General features: G+C 38.5%; 1 protein-coding gene across 3 annotated transcripts in view; it reads right to left on the bottom strand.

Annotated features, from left to right (window-relative positions):
• Window positions 1-24817, bottom strand: part of NALCN (sodium leak channel, non-selective) — a gene marked incomplete at its 5' end in the record, with an annotated part of 290329 nt that overhangs the window by 191034 nt on the left and 74478 nt on the right. For all 3 annotated transcript variants that reach the window (XM_080799346.1, XM_080799344.1, XM_080799345.1), the window contains 3 exons: window positions 1720-1806; window positions 6927-7031; window positions 7163-7305. In XM_080799346.1, the coding sequence (XP_080655472.1) occupies window positions 1720-1806; window positions 6927-7031; window positions 7163-7305 (335 nt within the window). The remainder of the gene's footprint in view (window positions 1-1719; window positions 1807-6926; window positions 7032-7162; window positions 7306-24817) is intronic.

Below are 24817 nucleotides of genomic sequence, written 5' to 3'. Positions count from 1 at the left end.
GGAACAAGAAGACCCAGGTGTAGGTCCCGGCTTCTCCATCGGGCTGAGGTGCAACTCTGGATCTCCATTTCCTCCTCTACGAAGGTGGAGGGAGCATGCTGGTCTTTCTCGATCCCTGGGCTGTACCGAGTGAGGGCCTTCCCTGACTCCAAAGGAGGACTCCAACATGTACATTCCCACAGCATCTCGCCCTGCTTCTTTAAAATCCTCATGACTCTTGTGATTGCTAGTTCGACACTGGTTTTTTCTCCACCCACCCCGAAGTACCCTTCAGTAAGCCCCCCCGAGGGGAGGGGCTGTGCTTTTCTTGTTCAGGACTCTCTTAGTGTCGCAAATATCAGCTGATGGATTACTGAGTAAGTGAAGGTGCGTTTTGGCAAGAAGCTACAATTGCTGTCATTGTTATTACTGCCAGTAGCATGACAATGCTAGAGGGAGTTGTAGAAGTTGACTATTAGCACTGTCACCATTCAGTATGCAACAGGCAGAGAGCCACACGGTAATATTAGATATCATCAACATTCATTGTAAACTCTTCCTCTTCCCTCTCCTTTCTTTAAACTGATGAAAACTCACCAGTTCATGATTAAAAGGCTGTCTAAATGTAGCCCCCAATAATGGTTTAGAGTACAGTATTTTGCTTCTCATGCATTAATCCTTGAAATGCACAATGAGCCCCCACCTAGAGAATGACCCCAGAGAAAGAAAAAAGGTGTGTTCCTACCCCGGAGCATGTAACAAAGCCTTTCCGAATTTGGGGGAGGGGCATAAAGAACTATAAAATCAGCCCCTTGGGAGAAGAAGGATTTGTAACTGAAAACCAGAGTGAAGAAAATAAAATTCTCCAGGAGGAAGAGTCAGTTCTCAGTCCCTACAATGGCGTGGCTTGACCTTTCACCCTTAAAGAGTTGGGAAAGGGACAGAGTGAAAATGCTGTGGGGGTGGTAGGGATGCTGCTTTTGGAAAGGTGACATGGTTTTGAATAAATATTATTGATATTTAGGGGCAGGGTGAGAGAACAAAGCAAGAGAAGGTGCCAGGCGTCCACCAAAGCAAAGGAGGAGTTTACTGGGCTTTAAGTAGAGCCCAGGGCAGCCCAAAAAGTCCACAGGCCTGAAACCCGATGGGACATCCTCTGATCACTGCCCGGGACCTTGGGACCTACGTGCAATGTGAGAGCCTTGTGTTGGCCTCAGGTACACCTGTTAAGGAAGCAGCTCTGTTATGTCACATTGCTCAGATAGCTTGCAGGTGCCGAACAGACTACCTCTTAAAGATACTCCTTCCCAGGTACTTGGTAAGGTATTCAAGTGAATTGTGATTGTGCCTGCCCTCCCTTAAATAATTCAGGCCTCTGTAGAAGAATACTTTCATAACATCCAATAAGACAACAAAATTCTTCTCTGATGTGATACTGTTGGCACGCTATTATCGCTTCTGTGCCTTCATTCACTTGAAATTGACCAAATCCCTGCTGAGTATCCAAAAACAAAAACAAAAACAAAAACAAAACAAACAAACAAACAAACAAAAATATATATATATAAATAAAATGTAGGTCCTGGGAATGCAGAATGGAGTCAACTACTGTCCCTCACTCCAGGACCATAAACTCAGGCAGACCTACAGTTTGGAGAGCAGTGGACTTGGACTCCTTGTACAAAATAGAAGTCACAGACCTTTTTGCTGGGTGAGTTTTAAAAACGGTATGTACGGCACCTGGAGGCAGGCTGGGGCGCGTCCCTGAGGCTTGTTGACATCCACAGCTACCAGCTGCCAGCCACCAGCAGCGTCTTCATGAAACATCTTCAAGACAAAGAGGGAGATGAGTCAGAGGCGCTTAATACAGAACATTGCGAACTCCTACTTTATGTCTCCAGCTTCTACAGTTTTCATGTTATCAAAGATTTGTCTTTTTATGGATTTATATTTAGAACATGAGTCATTCCAATTATGTTCATTGGAACACCAAAAACTTAAGTGAATAATAATCATAACAAGAACAACGGCCATCGCTAGCCTGCATTTTTTTAGTATTTCCCATGCATCAGGTCCTTTCTGCTTCACACGTGCTTTGCATATATTTGCCCTAATAGTCTTCTCAACGAGACTTGAAAGGAGGTATTTTATCCCCATGATATTGGTGATTGATTATTACATATTAGACCTAGGGGGAAATACAAATTAGAATTCCAAAGCTTTATGTCTGGCGTGTTTTTGACTGGGAGTGGTGAATTTTTATCTCTATTTAGTGGGCATTCCTCACTGAGCCAACAGAAAAATATTTTCGGGAGAAATGGCAGAAGTGTGCATGTGGCACAGGGAAGGAGACTGGTTATTTTAATGGTGAAAGACTGACATATCACTTAGTAGATGCTGTGAAATTATTTTAACGGGGCCAAATTAATCTGCTCAGCAAAAATTTTATGTACATATTTATGAAGGCAAAAGTAGTTTCATGTGTCTTAAAATACATAAGTGACAAAATTCAGAATGATACAAGACACCAAAATCTGATAGTCACTGAATTGGATAGCTGGAGTGTAGGATGCCCATCTTACTGCATACTCTACTCCCTCCGAAATTAGTCATCCATCAATATTACAACCAGCTGGAAGACAGTTCCCACTTATACATATTTTCCCGCTAGTATATTTTCTTTCCAATTCCTTTTGTGTGTGGAGGGGGAGGGGTGTGGTTGGTAGTGAGATAAGGTGGAATTAAGGATATTTATTTTTCCAAGGCACTAACTATAAGCTAGGTTTATTCCTGTCCAAGACCACAGTTTCACACACATAAGTAAATATTTTCTTTGCCATACTTATTCATGCCCTCATAGAAGTCTGTGTTCAAAAGGATAATTATTGATGGAAATATGAGATAATGCAAAGATCCCATGCCTAAGATTCCTGGGAGTAGAGGGAGTAGATCATTTGCAGAAAGAAAACTTGCCCTCTATGAAATAAGAGAGATGGTGAGGGAAAACTGCCAAAGTTCATAGACCTTAATATGTTTTTTTTTAAATTAGAAAACATTTTTTTTAATGGTTAACCTGAGAATTCCCAACAAAGCCAACCTACAAAGATCCATTCAGAAAAATGGTGTGTCAGATGTTCATGTGTCCTAGAATCAATACTTTTCGAAGACTGCACTGGGGGCATTTTGCCAAGTGTGCCGCTTATTTCACACTTTCCAACACATAGAGAGAGCACCTACTATAGGACATGCTACAAAATACTGTTACGCATACGCCCAATTTAATTATTCCATGAAGCATTATCCTGATTTATTTTTACATTATGCAAGTGTAGCCACCGTCTGTCCATATATACCACCTAAATATTTTTAAATGACAAAATGGAGGTGCATATTTGCTCAAAGATTCTTTGACCCAAGACACCAATTACAAATTGTTTTTCTCAGGTGCTAGGTACAGGATTCTGATTCCCTTTAGACTGAATTTTGAAAGGCGCTCTTAGTGGTAGGATCCAGCATCTCTCCATGAATAGGCTCATTCTGAGAATTCATACATCGGTTGAAATGCAAACCTTTTAAAGTTCCTGTCAGAATTCTGGGTGTCTCCTTTTAAGGAGCAAAGACAAAAGCAATCCTGTCAGTCACTAGCTAAAAATCTTCTGTACATGCATCTTCTACTCTCTTATCATGGCACAAAGGATCCCTGGGGCATATATTTGCTTTGATCAGTAGCAGACTCATTTTCTCTGTTAAATTATTTTTTTCCAGTTGACCCAAAATCAAATGAATCAATTTAATTGTTAGGAAAAGTGTTCTCTCAAGGTCACTTCTTTGTATAAAACGAAGTGAAGGCAATGCAGACATGTTCAATGTCCAATTTCTCCTTAGTCCCCTGAATTATAAGCCAACATTTAGATTGGTTAGTGTAACAGTAATGTGAGGTAGACAACAGGATATTCAAAGCCAGGAATCCTCGGGGTTCAGGCTCTGAGCAGCCAATTGTCCCCTCTATATCCCTCAATCTGACCCTAGTGGACCATAATTAGTATTATTAATATACGGTTCAATACATATTGATTTCCAGAGCCTGCCTTAAGTCTCTTATCAGCACACACAACAGAAACGTAGACTTTGTGGCCCTAAAGTTGAACAGTTCTTTTAGTCCTTCTCCAGGCAAGGTGAAATTAGCTCATCCCCACCATGGACGAGTGTAGACGGGAAGGCCACATGACTGGTGACAGATGTCTGCAGGGAAGCATCTGAGGGGTGAGAATAAAGGTCTGGGCTAAAGAGATGCCAAGTCCAGGACGTTTTCTACTAGCCCGTCTGTGCCTCCCAACATCCAGCTCGGGGGCGATATCCCTGCGCACGTGTGGCACGGGTTGTCCTACTGTGGACTGATGCAGGTGCCCCTGAATCACAGGAGAATGAGTCTCTTGGCCTTGAACCCAACAGCTAACTGAGCATGTGCAACAGGGACCCATGGCTAATAATTATGCAGGTACGAAAGCCACCGTCCCCATCAGAGCTCAGGCAAACTAATGATTACTCCTCTGAAATTTTCCACTTCATTTTCTCTTTGTTTTCCTGTTACATGTTGTATTACGGTTTCCCACCGGTCCTTTGGCATTAATTTTTTTCCGCAATGTGTTTCGATGCTGTGGGTTGACGGCAGGTTGCTTTGTTATTAAAAAAACATAATAATAACAAAAAATGCCCAGTTCTCAGCACTGGTTCTCTTCTGCCTCCGAACAGTCCATATGAGAGCCAATTCCTCTTAAACTGCCTGAGACATCAGAAAGCCCATCCCTTATCCTGTTAATATGTGTAATTTTCTCTCTAAACACACAACCCTCTTGGAAAAGTCAATGGACCCCAAGACACCGACAAGTCCACGAAGCCTGGGGACCCCCTCGGCTCTTCTGTGAGGCCGACTTAACACGGAACAGCTGCAAAGGCTCCACGTGCTGAAGACTGGTGAGAAGCGTCGCCATTTCTGAAAAGCTGTGTGCTCTGCAATACAATCACCATCTTTGTCTTATTTCCTCAAGGCCTACCTGTTTTACCACAATTAGAAACGAATGCCTCGGTGTTTTAAACTATTCAAGGAGAGGCTCTTGCGCGCAGCGGTCTGTCGGACGGCGCAGATGTAACAGCATCTCAGGACATGATGCCTCTCCTTTCCTCAGACACAAAAGCCCCTGGGCCACTCGCCTAGTGGCTGGCGAGGCGCTGGGCGGGGCCTGTTGCCAGGCAGCCGGGGAGCGGGCCCGCCGGGGCTGCGGCTGGAGCTCCGGTTGCCTAGCAACCGGGTCCTCAGCCACAGCATTTTTCTTAATGAAGGTATTTCACGATTCTCGGTGTGATTACCTCTGCTGAATACCTAGACGCATTACCTCTGAATTACCTACTTATTCCTCTTGATTAAGTATAATTTTGCATCAAAACCATTTTGCACGTTTGCTGAATGTCCCCTTCACATTTCACTTTCTATTAGAACTGCGGGCTGCTTTGGTGGAGCTTCCAAACACTACTTTTCCAGCTGTGGCTTTATAAATAAGAGTTACTTAATAAGCACGATGTGGTTTTAAGGATATTTTAGGTCATCTCTCAGGAACACGGAATGTAAATTCTATGCCGAGTTCATAGATCTACGCTCCATTCGGTTCTCAATGTCTATAGCAGAAAACACACCTTCCAGAGGCTGTCACCTGACTTAAAGGACATGCCAAAATGGACCTGAAACTTTATTATTTCTCACACTTCACTAGAGGGGATGACAGAAGAAATAAAAACTAGATGCGTTTTTTTTTTTTTTTTACAAATGTCATCTGTGGCATAACTTACATAACTTTAAAAAATCTTTCATGAAAGTTTGAATAGTTGCTTGCCAAAATTGAATAATATTAATACCATTTCATTCATTATGAGTTGGCCAGACGATTTAAACTTTCACAACACCATAAAGATGCTGCATAGAGCTTTTTCAAATATCAGCAAGTTTAATAGCATTTTTAGCATATAGTCAATAAAAGTTCAGTTTGAAGGTTTTCAAAGTAAAATTTTTACCTTGGATCTTTCACAATACCTTTGTCCACAGACCACTATTTACAAAGGCATGTTAAACTATTTACAAAGTTATATTAAATTTCTCTTAAAAATGAATATTAAAATAATAGTCACAAGCATTAAAATCATTCCATTCTTGATTCAGGAATTTTTTTCTCTCTCTTTTATAAAGATTCAAACTAGACTAAGATATATAAACCTTCCCTTCCTCTTTCTAAACACAAAAACAGAACCCTCCCCCCAAAACGCACACAAAACTAAACCAAAATTAAAAACAAAGACATTGGATCTGGACTGTCCTTCTATGTGATAACTGCCCTGTTACCTATAATTAAATTCTAGGGCACTCCCAGTTTCTTGGGAGCATAGGTGCATCTTTCTGAATATGTAGTGATTCCTCAAAAATCACAAGCAGGCATTATGGGATCTTCTTCATAATTTGCCATGTTGGGACTGGTTCGTTCTGAATGAAATAAACTTTCCATCCCTCAAATAATTCTAATCCTATACATATAGGCCATTATATTGGCTTTCAATTACATGAATAAATACTTATAAAAATGGGAAATTCTACAGTTTCCATTTTTATCTGCAAGCCTTCTGAAGACTTAAAATGGCCAAATCAAATCAAAACTATATAGTAAATGTGGTGACAATCTCGGTTTTATATCGAATCCACCCTATCACCCAGAAAAGCTGGTCTGGTTGGTCTGGGCTTGCACCCTTGCACCAGCGTTTTTGGAGAGCTCCCTCCGTGGGCGTGACCTAGAAGGCCTTTCTCAGAGGGCTTTCCCGAGTTCCCTCAAGGCCCACTGAGGGTGAGGCCGGATATGTCCATGTTCTAGTGGGAAAGGACATCAGCCCCCCAAAATGGTCGGTACCTGGGTGGTGGCCGTTGACGTCGTACTGCTCCTCGATCCCCACATCTGTTGAAACTGTACCCTGATCTCTGCAAAGGTTTCGATGATGACAGCGATGAAAACATTCTGAAAGAAAGATCCCAAACCACGTTTGCTAAAGACTGGGATGAGGAAGTGGAGGGTAACAGAAAACAAACAAGAGATCTGCAGAAACGGCTGCAAAACACTGATTTTATTAGGATGAATTTCGGCGGTACCTTCACAAGCCAGGCCAGGAAGAAGATGAGCGTGATGAAGTAGAAGTAGGACCGCCATCGTGGGAAGCTGTCAATGGCTCTGTACATGAGGAACACCCAGCCTTCCTGGGACGCAGCCTCGTAGACCGTGAATATGCTGGTGCCTGTCAGGACACACGAGAGCAGACTGAGTTACCGCGGGCTCTGGAAATGGGGTAACGCGGTTCAGAAAAACAATCAATATTTATCCAGGCTCATTTTCTCAATGACAAAGACTCTTTTAAAGAGACTGAAATCACATGCAACATTTGATTGCGCTTATTCTTAGGATTTTGATAAAGTTGTTTCTGACTTCGAGCCAGGGCAATTTCACGAGCAATAAAAGAACTTTATGTTCTATCTTTAGCTGTTCAATGCATTAAGAGCTTGGAAAAGGAAACGAACATTCAAACCAAGTAAAGCTATAATAAAAAATAATGTGTACAGTATAAGCTTGCCACTTGGGACTTAACACTTTGAGTGTGCTGAAAGTGCTTGTTATAGTTTTGGCCAAAATGAAATAAATTTGAAAACTGGGTTTCGTTTGAAGTCACTTTCTCAGAGGGACACTAAAGTTCCTTAGGCTCTAAACATTAATATGATGGAGCCTGTCTTGGATTCCATGGTGTTCACTGAATGCTGAAACGTAAGGCAGCAAATCACCAAATAGCACTTTGTTTGGGAGAACTGTATCATTGGAAATGCTACTGCTAAATGATGGAAAGAAAGAAAAAGCAAAATAAATCAGACTTTTGAAATAGTTCAGAGAAACTAAAATGCCATTTGGGGGAAAGACAGTGTTCAATTCTCATAACATTATGAGGGATATGTTATTATTTCCCCATTTTATAGATGAGAAAACTAAAGCACATTAAGAATAACTAATTTATCTACGAATGCGCAGACAATAATAGGCGAAGTAGAATTAACCCAGGCATTCTGGAAAGAGGCCCTCCATGTCTGTGATGACATCCTGCCTCCTGATCCCCTTTCTATGGTCTGTTTTCCCTATCTGTAAAAATGGGTAAATATTATCTCACAGGGTAGTGAAGACTAAATAATTTTATTTCTCTGAAGCCTTGACACATGGTGAGTACTAAATAAATTTTAAGTACTATTATTTTACAAATTGAAAATAATTGCTTAATGTTATTTTGTGAGAAAACACATCAACAAAAAGTAGAGTGCTGCATTAAAGTTGTTTGTAAAATGAATACGATACACGTTGTTATTCACAAAACTACAGACATTTGCACCCCAATAGATTCCGCGGCTATAAACAAGTTATTACAGGATCTAAAACTATCTACCCATGTATGTTCTAATCACACAGAAATTTAAAACAAGAATATGCATATAATCGGATGTCCAGACTAAGAAGGGAGTTACTGACGTTGGCTGGGGACCGGCTGCCTCTCTAAGCCTGTACATGAAGGAAGAATAATTAAGCTTCAATGAACCAAAGGGTGCAGAAGAGCAGAAAATCCTAGTGGTAACTGGGGACAAATGGGACAGAAGCAGCCTTGAAAGAAAAGCCGAGGAAGAAGGAAAGCGTATTCTCATTTAGTGAACGCCTATTATGCTAAGTACTGTATAGGAAACATAACTTCATAGAGTCCTATTTTGTACATTGATAAGTTGTTGCCATAACAACTAGTATTTGTAAATCATGTTTGGTTTCAAGGTTCTTTTACATATTTAAATGCTAAGGGAACCTCTAACGAGGCAGGTAGATGGGTAGGTGAGTATAAGAACAGGTATTATCCATCACATCCTTTTACAGAAAAGCGAAGTGAAGGTCACTAGTTAATGAATTTGCCTGGGGTAGAAAGTGCTAGAATGAGAAACTGAACCCACACCATCAGGTTCCAAATCTTAAGCTGTGTTTTTTTTTTTTTTTTCCTTTATCATCCTACTTTTCTTTTCTCTTGCTTGAGACTAAGACTTTCACGAGAGCATATTTGCTCCTACTATCCTTAGTTTGAATGAAGTCCATTTATTTTTCTTCCTGAGGGACTATGGTGGCTAAGGATATGGCAAACTGAGAAACTCACACAAGAAGATGGCTTTTATGGAAAAATTCAGAGAAGAGGAGCATGCACAAAAACATAAAATGCCAACAGAAAACAGAAATGACTCTTTTCATTAATGATTCCTATGTACTAAAATGTCCAAACTTTTGCATTTGTGGACTGCATATGAAAGACAATTTTCACATAAAACAAGTCATTTATGTCCCTTATTTTCTTCTAGTTATTTGAACCAAAACAGAAATGTGGTAGCAGAAATCCATTATGAACAACTATTAAAGCTTAATACTTTTACCAACTGAGCATTTACAGGTTAAATATGAGCATTGTCAATGTAAGGTTAAATTTGAGAGGAACACTGAATTACCCTTTCAATATCTGTCCCAGTCCTCTTTTTTTTTTTTTTTAATTTTATTTTATTTGACAGAGAGAGAGAGAGAGAGATCACAAGTGGGCAGAGAGGCAGGCAGAGAGAGAGAGGAGGAAGCAGGCTCCCCGCTGAGCGGAGAGCCCGACCTGGGGCTCGATCCCAGGACCCTGGGATCATGACCTGAGCCGAAGGCAGAGGCTTTAACCCACTGAGCCACCCAGGCGCCCCGCTGTCCCAGTCCTCTTTTATTAAAACTACAGGGAAGATGCTATTTGGAAGTAAGTAAGTTAAAAAAAAAAAAAAAAGTATGTTCCAATCTTGAAGAGTTTCCATCAGTTTTCCTATTTTGACACACAAAAAAAGGGAAAGAAGTGGAAACCCACCATGTGGCTCAAAGAGCAGGGTTTATTGATACAAAGAGATGAGACATTTGTGAAAATGTAACCAAACAACTCCCAGAGCAATGCTGACTACTGAAGGAAGAGCTTCCCCAACCTGTGAGCTACCCTGGGTCCAAGGCTTGTGAAGAAGCTACTGAGAGTCGCAGGAGGAAAGGCAGTTGGGTAAGACCTTCCTCATCCCTTCTCTGCTCCCGACTTTGCAAAGTGTATGAAAAGAAAATCCCTTTTGGAACGATGTCCCAGTGGTTTGCCACCATTCAAACTGACAAAAATCAAGTTTATGAGCATCTTATTTTCTTCAGTAAGTGGACAACACTGAAGAAGAAAACTAGGGCTCATCATGCTGCTTTGCACATGCTGCTCTCTGACACCCTCCCCCCTGCCCCCTCCCACTTAGTTGAGTCCTGTGCAGTGCCCTCAAGCTATACTCAGTTCTCAGACCTCCCAGAGAGCTCCGCGCCCACCTGTCATCTCACTTATCCTGTGTCCTGTGTCATGCTATCTCGTTTATCTCCCTCACTAGCGCGAATTAGATGACTAACTTGGTGAGCCCTCAAAGTTAAAACAATATCTTTCATGTCTATACCTGGCATTGACAACACTCAAGAATTGTTGATAAACTAAACAATTATCATGGAACTAAGACATACGGAGGCTTTTCTCAAATATCTGCTCTTTTTTTTTTTTAAGATTTTATTTATTTATTCGACAGAGAGATCACAAGTAGGCAGAGAGGCAGGCAGAGAGAGAGGGGGAAGCAGGCTCCCCGCGGAACAGAGAACCCAATGCAGGGCTCGATCCCAGGACCCTGGCTGGGATCATGACCTGAGCTGAAGGCAGAGGCTTAACCCACTGAGCCACCCAGGTGCCCCTCAAATATCTGCTTTTTTAATCAATTCTTCCTCACTGTGAATATTGCACAGATAACTTGGAAGCAAAGGGAATAATTTTATAACTGATGTTATGTTTTGCTGACTTTCAACATTCCCTTAAAATACATACACAGATATATAGACTTCAAAGCCCATACAAAATACAAATTGGAAAAGCCTTCATCTACTGTTGGATCCACCATGGGAGATTTCTAGAAAATATTATGTATGATATATACAAAATATTTTTCTAGATACACCCCAGAACACTTTTAGTCCATTTTAATTATAGAACTAAACTTGCTAGTTGAAAAGACCACCACATTTTGTTAAATGAATAATGATTCTATAAGAGCATGTGGGGACAGAACGCATTCTCTTCCTGCAGAACAATGTGGCCGGCTCCAAAAATATCTCTGCAAAGCTACTGGAATTGTACCACAAAATTCTTGGACACCAAATTCTTAAAGCCCAAGTTCAAGTTGTAGAGGAAACAAAATCACAACGACCCTCAGCTCATCAATTCTCCTAATTTCATTCATCCTTCTTGACCTCGTCCATCAATGGTTTGAATTCAGTGGGTAAGAAGACCCGTTAGCCTACATTTAGAAAATAAACACCCTGGAACTTTCCACAGGCTTCATGTACTGAGACATAGCAGCACACTTTTTTATAGCTCCGAAAAAAATTATATTTCCATTGTTTTGACTATCTCTAGTATTGCATTTATTGCTTGGCTATCATCTGTTCTTTTTCCATAAAAACAGTGATATATTGTGTCCTAGGACTATTCCCTATTGTTTCTTCTAGTCTTAGGTTACACGACACCATTGAGTCATTCAACTTTCAAAAACAGGGCCACAGGATTGTTGTGACAACTAATAATAAACTACTAACCTGAGGTCCCACCATCAGACTCCTTCAAACACAAAATACTTGTGGTACTATTCTAATGATGGTGATACCCAATCCATTGTGGAAAAAATGGGGACAGTTAGAGTTGGTGATATAGCCTCGAGACAGATGAATAAGTAAGTATATCAGGCCCTAGTATGAACAATAACCTTTACCTCCATGCTCAGAATTCCCAATAGAACCACAAAGGTTCTATTCATATTCATATTCTATTCTAGGACCATTCATTCTATCCTCTCTTTCAATATTAGGATCCTAGGGGACAGCGCTCCTGAATTTTAATCCCTCCAGTGATATGGAACACACATCGTCTTGAGGCAGCCCCATTCCAGGTCAGGCAACCCATCCCATTGGATGTTGGCTCTGGCTCAGTCCCTCCAGAATCTGCTCTTAGCTCTGCAAAGCAGGAGTCTGGAAGTAGTCCCTATATTTCCGGAGTGCATCATCCCTCCTTCTCCCTAGGTCATCCTGCTATTGATGCTTGTCTTCTTATCTGGTGCTTCAACCTTTTCAACCTGCTGTACCGTCTATGAAACTGACATCATTGTCTGGCTTCACTGCCCGCCAGGGCACAGATTCTCATTTATGGGTGGCACAATGACAAAATTCTCATCATTCAAGAACATCAGTTTCCTTCCAACTCTTCAAAGTTGCTCTTTCTGTTCCTCTGGCTAACTTTGATTGGATCTCACTCTTTTTGGAGTTCAGCGGATTGATTTTTCCTTTGCTACATTCCAGGTTCAGCATCCCCCTCAGCTGGAAGGGAAAAGTAAGTAACATGTTTCTCTACCATGACACATGAATGTCTGTGATATAAAAGGCAATCAATAATCTGCTCTAAACCAGTTTGTTTTACTGTGGAAGGATATAATCTCCATCCTAGACTCTAAACAGATGCCTATTTTAGCAACTACAGTTGTAATGACCAAATATTCAGTCCTAATAGGGGTCAAATAAAAGAACACTCATAAAGAGCTTGATCTTTGCATGCTGCCATTACTAGAAATACAGCTTGTTCAAGATGGAATGGATGGTGCTCCCTTGCTATTCATTTGCTTTGTCGTGTCTGCATTTATATAACTTACCCCCCAATGAAACTTTATTTTTAAACTCTAGAACTGCTCATAGAGCAACATTCTGATGAAACCACAAAACTAATAGGAAAAGAAGAGCTTTCCACAATTTAAGGGGGAAATTCACTCAAAGGTAAGTTGTCCTATCTGTTTGGATTTATGTAGAATTCACTGTTATTTAAATCCTGAAGTACCACAGTCTTCGTTGACACTCTAAACCAGGGTTCCTCAACTTTGTTACTAGGGAAATTTGGGACGAAATAAAGCTTTGCTGTGGGGGGCTGTTCTGTGCACTGTAGCATCCCTGACCCCTGCTTACTAGATTCCAACAGTACTCCCAACCCCCCAAGGTGGGAAAATCTGAAATGCTTGTAGACATTGCCCTGTATCCCCAGGAGACAAAACTGCCCCTGGTTGAGATCCATTTTTTTTAACTTGACAGTCTTTCTTATTCTATAACTCCATCCTGTGGTGCCTACCTAGCTCAGAGACTTGCATATGATTTGTCTTTATTAAGTATTCTGAACGGAACTGAATTTCCTCTCTTGACACAGGGGAAAATGGAACAGTTGTGGGAGTTCTCAAAATTTCTCCTTTGGCTTATTATGAGCGGTTTGGAGGTTAAACAATTTTAGGCCAAAGGAGAGACCTAAAAATGCATTTCTAGACTATATTTACAGTGGTCTACATTTGAATTTGACATTTTATTCATCTCTAAAGACTTTGAAGGCTAAAAGCCTAGATCCTAAGACATCATTTGTTTATAGAAGTATCTGCCACACAGCAGATAACTCGATAGTACCATTACATTAATATTTATGAGTTTTCTGTTGTGAGAAAAAAAAATCTTATTTCTTTCTTACTTCCTGCAGTTTCATAAGATGTCTATACACACATGCATCCTGGGGGCGGGGAATATTTTCATTTGCAGAATGAGATATTACAAGTATATTGTTTCAAAAAGAAAAATCACATAGTCTGAATGAAATTAAGTGGCACAAAAATTTTCCTCACCAAAAATTATAGTGGCACTTTCTGAAATATTCCAAGACAAACCACAAACACACGTGTTTAACAAATTTCGCATCTGAGTCAAAAGGAGGCATTCACCACATTCAAGACAAACACAGAAGAAAACAGACTCATCTGTGGTCCACATTCACGCCTCTCGGCTGTTGGGACGGTGAAGCGGAGTGTTTTAAAGAAGGCTGCTGAGCTGTGCGGGACACACGTGGGTTTAAGTCTTAGGAGTGGAATCTCAGCAGCTACAACCAAATTTCAAACATCATGGTGGCCTCTCTAATTGAATTACAACTCATAGCTTGGGGTCACCTTTGACAACAGGCTCTGCACTGAAATCCTTTTTGCTTTGGTGAGCTCCTAGTCTCTTTTACCTCCGCAACTTCCCTGCTCTCTGGTATCAACTTTCTCCCACACATCTTAACCGCGTATTTAGACTATCTTGGCCAACAGTCAGTTGTAAGATTCATTGTAACTTTCTACAATATGTCTTCCTCCCACCAAATTGCCCCACGCCATCTTGTCATTTACATCTTCACCTGAAGAGGTAAACTCTTAGACCCTGAGACTTGGATCTGTGGTCGTAATACATTTTACCCAACAGTGGTTATTATAAAAGCAAATACCAAGGAGAGATCTGTATTCTTACAGTGGACATTTAGGTTCAAAGTAATAAAGCTTTGTCACTAAGGCTGAATGTACCCACATACAGGAAATGTGAGTCAGGTCAGTAGACCAGCATTGCCAAGAAAGGCCCATCTTGAATGACAGACATTTATTGAACGATAAACCAGCTAGAATTAAATTATTTGGGATGATGTCACCTTTTTAAAAAACCTTTATGAACAATGTTTCTATTCCTTGGAATCGTGTTTAATTTTACTAACATATAAATGCAAAATAATGAATTCAAGTATTTTGCCTGATAGTGATGTAACTTACAATTATAATAATCTACACAGAACCCGTCGACATGTTCATCTAAAGATCTACCCACATCCAGCCTGAGAACTGCCACGTGGTCATAAAAGAGCAAAACAAAACAACACTTTATATTTGGTCTTCCAGCAAACACAAAGGGACTTCTTTTATTCTGAATGTTTTAAAATATATTTATAAACCTTATGTTTTTGACCTAAATTTTAGCTTAGTTTCTTCATTTGTTTATTTTGTTTTGTTTTTACTTTTAAACACTCTTTTGGCACCACATTGCCCCACCGGTGAAATCATTTTGTTACCTTAAACCTTACTCACAGCCCTAAAGTTTTGCAGTAGGATTAGAGGTCCTATCGGAAAAAACATGTGTATGTTTATATACATTTTCAAAGTTAAACTTTTTAAATAAGTAATAAAGATTCTTAGTTGAAATGTAGAAAATTTCTGAACTTCCAAGTTCTAAATATGAAATACTTCTAGAAAAGGAGAGGTGAAAGCTTTAACTATCATATTCACAAATGGAAAAAGAAGTGTTGACAAGGCTGGATGCTGACATTGGCAGGAAAGTTTAGGTATTAAAGTAGAGCAGTTCCAAGGACGCTTAGCCCACATGCCAATGAAAACTCTTCAAGCCTCTGGTGTTGGGCTCTTTCCTTGTAGGCTGGGAATGAAAGCAGCAAAGGGGAGGTCATGACAGATACCTGTTACCCTCTGCCTTTGAGAAGACTTCACTTCAGATCTAAAGGACTTTTTGGAAATTTACTTTCTGTTAGTTGACTTAAAAAAACTAAGCTTAGCACAATTAGCTTTTAGTTACATTCCCTAGCATTCAAATTGTCCACTACTTCTTATCTATTGACCCTGGGCCAGCCAGTTAACCATTCTGGGCCTCAGGTCCCCATACATAGAATATAGCAATGATGATATGCGCTGGTCACTGCAAACATACTAAATAAATGTTGTTTAGTAGACTTCTAATTTTCTCAAAAAGCAAGCAATACATATCATGCCAGAAATATGTTTTCTTTTAGAGCGTTTGAGCTTTGTCACCCATCTTTGAAAAATGTGCTGGAAACTACAATCAAAAGAAATGAAGGCAAAAAGGCCAGAATTTCATGTAATTTTTAGGGAATTAATAGTTACGACATTAGAATTTCATAATGCAAAATTAGAACCAAATATTTGGAAAAAAGGACTAAGACTTTCTTGTCTTCATATTTGGAGGCACACATAGTTCACATCTCTGTATCATCATGCATAAGCAATGAAAAACAATAATTAACTCTAAGGTAAGGCTGGTCCATCTACCTCAGAATAGCCACAATAGTAAGAATTTGTTTTAATTTTAATAGGAAGGCTAACGGACTTAGTAAATTGGCACAGGATCAAAAGATCAACCAAAATCGGAAACAAATAATTTGACATTTTGTTCACAGAGGTATGTTAAAATTGAATCAGGTGTCAGTGGCAAGGAAGAAAGATAGCTGAGTGATATTAACCAAATGTAATTTACAGCAAATATGAATACAAATAACATATGGTTTTAAATAAAAATAAAGTTCTTATTTGAGTTATGATAAATATAAAATGCCCATGATTTTTAATAAAAAGATTTAAAAGTTTATATGATAACACAAAACTAAAAACAAGAAGATTTGGGTGAGTTCTACCAAACATTTAAAGAAGAGTTAATACCTATTCTTCTCAAACTGTTCCAAAAACTAGAAAAGGAAGGAAAACTTTCAGATTCGTGCTATGAAGCCAGCATTACCCTGATACTAAAGACAGATAAGGATGCTACAAAATGAGAGAACTACAGGCCAATATCTGATGAACCCAGATGTAAAAATCCTCAACAAAATACTAGCAAACCAAATTCAACAATACCTTAAAAAAATCATACATCGCAATCAAGTAGAATTTATTCCTGGATGCAAAAGCAGTTCAATATTTGAAAATAAATCAACATCATATATCACATCAATAAGAGAAAGGATAAGTACCATATGATCATTTCAATAGAAGCAGAAAAATCATGTGACAAAGTACACCATCTATTCATGATAAAAACCCTCAACAAAGTAGGTTTAGAGGGAACATACTTCAACATAATAAAGGCAAAGACCATATGTGAAAAACCCACAACTAACATCATCCTTAATGGGGAAAAACTGAGACCTTCTCCTCCAAGGTCAGGAACAAGACAAGGATGTCCACCGTCACCACTTTTATTCGAAATGGTATTAGAAGTCCTAACCACAGCAATCAGACAACAAAAAGAAATAAAAGGCATCCAACTCTGTAAGGAAGAAGTAAAACTTTCACTATCTGCAGATGGTGTGATACTATCTACAGGAAACTCAAAAGACTCCATCAAAAAGCCACTAAAACTGATAAATGAATTCCTTAAAGTCAAAGGACAAAATCAATCTACAGAAATCTGATGCATTTCTATACACTACTAATGAAGATGCATGGAGAGAAAATTAAGAAAACATTCTCATTTACAATTACACCAAAAATAATATGAGACCTAGGAACAAACCTACCAAAAGAGGGGAAAGAGCTGTACTCTAAAAACTATAAAACACTGATGAAAAAAACTGAGAACAATATAAAGAAATGGAAAGACATCCCATGCTCATACATTAATAGAAAAAATATTGTTTAAATGTCTATACTACCCAAAGCAATCCACAAATTCAATGCCATCCTTATCAAAATACTAACAGCATTTTTCACAGAACTAGGACAAATAATCCTAAAATTTGTATGGAACCACAAAAGACCCAGAATAGCCAAAGCAATCTTGAAAAAGAAAAGCAAAACTGGAGGTATCACAAATCCAGACTTCAAGTTATGTTACAAAGCTGTAGTAATCAAAACAGTATGGTACTAGTGCCAAAATAGACACATAGAGCAATAGAACAGAATAGAAAACCCAGAAATAAACCCATAATTATAAGTAAACTAATCTCTGACAAAGCAGGAAAGAATATGCAATGGGAAAAAGACAGTCTCTTCAACAAATGTTGTTAGGAAAACTGGAAAGCAACATGCGAAAGGATGAAACTGGACCACTTTCTTATACCATACACAAAACCAAAATGGATTAGAGACCTAAATGTGAGGTCTGAAACCATAAGAATCCTAGAAGGATAGGCAGTAACTAACTAAAGCATAGGCAGGTAGTAACTTCTCTGACATTGGCTGTAGCAACTTTTTGTAGCAACTTTTGTAGATTGGTCCTCTGAAGTAAGGGAAACAAAGGCAAAAGTAAACTATTGGGACCACGTCAAAATAGAAAGCTTCTGCACAGCCAAGGAAGAAATCAACAAAGCTACAAGGCAACCTATGGAATGGGAGAAGACATCTGCAAATGACATCTGATAAAGGGTTAGTATTCAAAATATATAAAGAACTTATAAAACTCAACACCCAAAAAACAAATGGGCAGAAGACATGAACAGACGTTTCTCCAAAGAAGACATATAGATGGTCAACAGACATATGAAAAGATGCTCATCATTATGTATTGGGAAATGCAAATCAAAACTACAATAAGATATCACTTCACACCTGTTAGAATGGCTAAACTCAACAACACAAGAAAGAACAGATGTTGGCAAGGATGTAGAGTAAAAGGAACACTTATGTACTCTTAGTGGAAGCGCATACTGATGTGGCCACTGTGGAAAACAGTATGGAGGTTCCTCAAAAAGTTAAAAATAGAACTACCTTTTGATCCATCAACTGAACTAGTAGGTATTGATCCAAAAAATACAAAAACACTACCTCAAAGGGATATATGTACCCTTGTGCTTACAGAAGCATTATTTATAATAGCCAAGATAGGGAAGTAGTTCAAGTGTCTGGATGACTGGATAAAGAAGTGGTATACATATACAATGGAATATTACTCATAAAAAAATTAAATCCTGCCATTTGCAATGATATGGATGGAGCTAGAGAGTATAATGCTGAGTGAATTTAATCGGATATAGACACATACCATATGACTTCACTCATATGTGGAATTTAAGAAATAAAACAAATAAACAAGGGGGTAAAGAGAGAGAGAGAGAGAGAGAAGCCAAGAACCAGACTCTTAATTATAGAGAACAAACTGATGGTTATCAGAGGGGAGGTGGGTGGGCGGCTGGGTGCAATAGGTGATAGGGATTAGGGAGTGCACTTGTCATGATGAGCACTGGGTGAGGTATGGAATTGCTAAATCACTGTGTACACCTGAAACTAATGTAACACTGTATGTTAACTATACTGGAATTAAAATTTAATAAACCTAGAAGATATTCTAATATAATTCTTACTAATATTATATTTGGATAGTTGCAACTTAATAGGATATATTAACTAGTCAATAAAAACTTAAAACCAGACATCTGGAATTTTTTCCCAAATATCTTCACATTGATGCATGTGTATAAAAATATTTAGAAAAATTTTCCTTTATTTGCTGTCTACTTTCCTCCATAAACTCTTAAGGCTAAAAACATGTTTAAAGATGGAGTTTTTCAGCTGGGTTAGGTGTATTATTTGGATGTGTCACAGATTCAATTTTAAATTTATTAAGATGATACTAAGATTGAGAAATATTTTACATGCACTAAAAATTGTGTTACTAAGGAAGCAAGATGCTACATATTCCTACTTGGCCAGCATTTCCAAAGTAAACTAGAACTCTACATAGGTGAGATAAGGATGTGAAGAAATAGTAACAAATTAACTTTAAAAAAATGAATAGACTTCATTTACTTATAGCAGTTTCAGCCCTACTGAAAATTTGAGCTGAGAGCATAGAGAATTCCTATTTATCCCCTCTCTACACACTATCCCCTATCATTAACATCTTGCATTAGTGGGATACATTTGTAACAATTGATGAACCAATGTTATTTTTATTAAGTCAAGTCCATAGCTTACATTAGAGATAATTCTTTGTATTATACAGTTAGAAAGGTCTTGAAAAATACATAATATTATGTGTCCACCATTATAGAATCATAAAGGTTAGTTTCACCACCATAAGAATCCACTATGCTTCACCTATTTGACCCTAACCCCTCCAGTGAGCCCCTGGCAACCACTGATCTCTTTATTATCTCTACAGTTTTGCCTTTTCCAAAATGCCATATAGTTGGAATCATACAGTATATACACTGCTTTTCTGAGTGGCTTCTTAGAAATATGCATTTACTGTTCCTCTGTGTCTCTTGACGGCTTGACAACTCATTTATTTTTATTGCTGAATAATATTGCATTGTATGGATGGATATACCATGGTTTATCTCAAGCTGTGTCTTATGGAGGGGCATCTTGGTTGCTTCCAGCTTTTATCAAGTATAAATACTATAGCTTTATAGTAAATCTTGAATTCAAGTAGTATTGGTCCTCTGACTTTGTTGTTCTTCAGTGCTGTGTTCACTATTCTGGGTTTTTTGCCTTTCCATATAAACTTCAGAAACAGTTTGTTGATATCTACAATACCACTTGCCAGGATTTTGATTGGGATTGTGTTCAATCTGTATCTCAAATTAGGAAGGACCAATATCTTTAATGCTCTGTTGATAGGTGCATATATGTTAAAGATTGTTTCCTTGGAGATTGACCCTCAATAATGTAATAATGTAAGCCTCTCTTTCTCCCTGATAATTTTTCTTGTTCTGAAGTCAGTTTTGCCTGAAAGTGATAGAGCTACTTCTGTTTCCCTTCCACTAGTGTTATCATGGTATATCTTTCTTCATCTCTTTATTTCTAATCTGTGTCTTTATAGTCAACATGGATTTCTTGTGACAGCATATGTTCGGGTATTAATTTTTTTATTGACTCTCTTAGTTTCTGTCTTTTAATTGGTATATTTATACCCTCACATTTAAAGTGATTATTGATATGGATGGATTAATATGTACCATATTTATAATTGTTTTCTTTTCACTGCCCCCCCTTTTTTTTTCTTATCTTCTCTCTCTCTTTTTGCTGCTGGTTTTAATTGAGCATTCTATATGATTCCATTTTTACTCCTCTCTTAGTATATTAGTTACATTTCTTTAAAAATATTAGTGGTTGCCTTATAGTTTATGATCTACATTTACAAAAAAATCTAAGCCCACTTTCAAATAACACTGTACCACTTCATAGACACTGTAGGTACCCTATAATAGAGTGCTCCCTCCTCCTTCCTCCTATTATAACATTGCTGTTATTTATATCACTTACCCATAAGCCACGACCATCTAATAAATTGCTGCTATTATTATTTTCAATAAGCAGCTATCTGTTGGGTCAATTAAAATAAGAAAAATAAAGTATTTTATTTACTTTCATTTACTCCCTTTCTTCTTCTTCTTCTTTTTTTTATTATTTAAATTCAAATTAGTTAACATATAGTGTATTACTATATAGTGTATAGTGTATTAGTTAACATATAGCGTATTACCCGCCCCCATTTCTGGGGTGGGGGGTGATCACTTACTCAGTGATCTGTCAGTTGTATACAACACCCAGTGCTCATTACATCAAGTGCCCTCCTTAATGCTCATCACCCAGTTACCCCCTACTCCCCTCCTGTAACAGCAGCCCCGTTTCTTTCCTAGAGTTCAGAGTCTCTTATGGTTTACCTCCCTCTCTATTTTCATTTTATTTTTCCTTCCCTTCCCCTATGTTCATCTGTTTTGTTTCTTAAGTCTTCTTTATGTAGATCTGAGTTTCTGATCTGTATCACTTTCCTCCTCTAAAGAACTTTTATCATTTCTTGCAAAGCAGTTCTGCTGGCAACAAATTCTCTGACTTTGCGTCACTGAGTAAGTTTTTATATCTCCTCACCTTTGAAAGATAATCTCTCTGGATACAAAATTATAGATTGCTTGGGTTTTTTTCTTTCAAAACTTTCAATATTTCACTTTACTCTCTTCTTGCTTTCAAGGCTTCTGAACAGAGGTCCAATATAATTCTTATCCTTATTCTTCTACAGGTAAGTTCTCCACCACCCTCCCCCCCCCCCGCTTTGGCTTCTTTCAAGACTGTTATCTTTTTCATTAGTTATCCTCAGTTTGAATAGGATATACCTAGGTGTAGATTTATGCTGCTTACTCTGTCTGGTATTCTCTGAGCTTTCTTGACGTGGTTTCATGTCCAACATTAATTTTAGAAAATTCTCAGCCATCCTTACTTCAAATATTTCTTCTGGTCCTTCTTCCCTTTCATCTCCTTCTGGTAGTCCCATTACATGTATACAAGACCTTCTGTAACTGTCCCACAGTTCTTTGTCATTCTGTTCCCTTGTTTTCATTCTTTTTTCTCTTTGCATTTCACATCATGAAGTTTCTATTGAAATATTTTTATCTCACTGTTTCTTGACTCAGTGTGTCTAGTCTACTGATGAGCCTATCAAAGGCATTCTTCATCTCTGTTACGGTGTTTTTTTATTTTTAGCATTTCCTTTTGATTCTTTCTTAGAGTCTCCATCTCTCTACTTACATTGCCCATTTGTTCTTGTGTACTGTCTGCTTTTTCCATTAGAACACTGGCATATTAATTTAGGTATTTTAAATTCCAACTTATTTGGTAGCTACTAAATCCCCATCATATCTGAGTCTGGTTCTGACACTTGCTTTGTCTCTTCAGATTGTGTTTTTATTTCACTTTTGCCATGCCTTGGAATTTTTCATCAAAATTTGGACATGATATACTAGATAACAGTAACTTAGTAGGTAGACCTTTTGTGGGAGGTTTCACGTTAATCTGGCTGAGGGTTAGGCTAAGTTTAAGGTATTCTGTATCTATAGGTGTTAGAATCTTCAATTTCCTCTACTGTCCTGGTTTCTGTGTCTCTAGATGTTTTTAGGTTTTGCTAGAAATTCCTCCTAAATAGCATCTGTGTCTTGTAGCTGAGTTGTAATCCAGTTATTATTTTTGGAGCCATTAATAGGATGATAAAGTATTGGGGAAGAAAAATGTTCTATAATAATAGAATTAAATCTCAGTTCTCTTAGTCGGACTGAGTCTTAGGCCGTGACCTTCAGAAGAGTTTCTTCACCTATTTTTCTCAGCTTATTTGATACAAGAAAGCCAAAGGGGACTCCAGTCATCCACCTGCCCTCCCTCTAGGTCAGATGACACTTTGAGAAAGTAGATGTCCTTAAGAGGATGGATTTGTCATAGAGAACAGAAGGCTCTGAATTTACTTCAGAACGGTCACTGTGCCTCTCCCACTGTGGAAAGCATGAGGGAATTTTTCTCTGATCTTCACCATAAGAACCTGGCAGGGCTCCTATGGTAAGTCACAAAAATGTGCTCCCCACCCCAAGACTGGAGGGATTCTTAACTCAAGTTAGTCTAGGCTCAGTCTTCACCTATCAGCCAATTACAGTATATGTGTCTCTGGCTCTGGTAGCTTCTGTTCCTGGGGAGGTAGGATTCCCTATTTTTTGCTGTCTCTCCAAACTTCAAGGCGGTGCTTTGCCCTGTGACCCCAATTTTCTGTTAGACCTAAGAAGCATTGTTGATTTACAGAATTACTGATCTTCAGTTTGGTTAGCTTTCTTTCTTATAAAATAAGACTGACAAATTCCAAGCTTTTTACATGCTGGAGAAGAAACCAGATGCTGTCAACTAACTTCTTTTTGATTTAAGATATGGGCCAGAAATAGCATGGATAAATGAAAATATTTGATTAAAATGAGAATTCTAAACTAATGTGTGCAGAGGCATGAATCTCTACTTACATGTAAGCTAGTCTGCTTGGTCACAATTTGGCACACATACTGATACCAGCATAGGAATGAAAAGGCCACAATTGGCACAAAGTAAGGCTAGCTTGTGAGAGGGAAGCCTCCCCCTGGCCCCAAGTCACTGTGTCAGAATCTCACTGTGCCACGTGTCATTTTCCCCACTACTGGTTTCTTCTTTTACACCTTAACATCTGCCTGTTTTTCTGCTTGATTTTAACAACAAACTCTAAGGCAACATTAAACGTAATAATGATAATAAGACAGTGGAGAAAGAGGAAGGAAAAAATGGTCATTCATGGGATATGGTTCAAGTATCCATTATATAATAGCATAACAAACTTAACTGAAGCCAAAAAAGCTTTGGGCAGCTGTGATCTGGCCTGCTTATGCCTGGAATGAAGTCTCTCTACGCTCTCATTAGGCACACTGGCAAGACTGCTGTACCAGGCCAGAGTGCAGATGGCCAGAAATCGCTCCTTTCTAGCAAGTATTTGAGCTCAGGACATTAAAAGAGCAATCAGACATTTGCACTGTGGCTGATGGGGTGAACTTTTCATCCCTAGTCAGGAGAGCTGCAGAAAAATCATCCCTAGAAACACTACTTAGTATCCAATACCCAGCAAAATACGTCTGGAATATGGAGTAATTATTTAAAGCTTTAACAAATCTCTCGACTCATTATTTAGCAGGTATATAAGCACACTCTTCCATCAGTCATTTGTTATTATTATTATTAGCTGATATAACTCAGCATTATACAATTGACAGAGGGTTTTAATGAACTTCCATCATGGGATTATTCAACAGCCCTGCATGGTTAATCCAACTCTCTTATCTGACTGACACCGTGACTGCCTTCCCATCAACCGTGTTTATTTATGGGCTTGGGAGTAAGTTATCTATCTATGTTAGCTGTGTTTTATAATTCTCTTAAACTTGAATAAATTTGCTATTGTCTTCATGGACTAATATCACATTTCCAGCATAAATCACTAAAGTTTAAAGGAGTTTAAGGACTTCTATCAAAGACATAGCTACTTTAGTGAAAAGGCTCTTTCATTTGGTCCATTTAACTTTTCTAGACTTTCAACAACTGTATTTTGACCTAGAATTCTTGAATATCTCTTACTTTAACAAGAGACAATAGTCAAAAGACTGATATCCAAGGTTTAATCTTATTTGCACGAAAAATTCACATCCAGCAATCTCTTTTTTCTTCCCCAAAGCTTTGATTTTAAGGGATGCATTACTCAGTCCTCTGCAACGCAGA

The sequence above is a fragment of the Martes martes genome (assembly GCF_963455335.1).
Source record: "Martes martes genome assembly, chromosome: 3".
In the NCBI taxonomy this organism is placed as follows: Eukaryota; Metazoa; Chordata; class Mammalia; order Carnivora; family Mustelidae; genus Martes; species Martes martes.
Note: the sequence above shows the minus strand (reverse complement) of the source record. Positions and strands in the feature narration are given on the sequence as shown.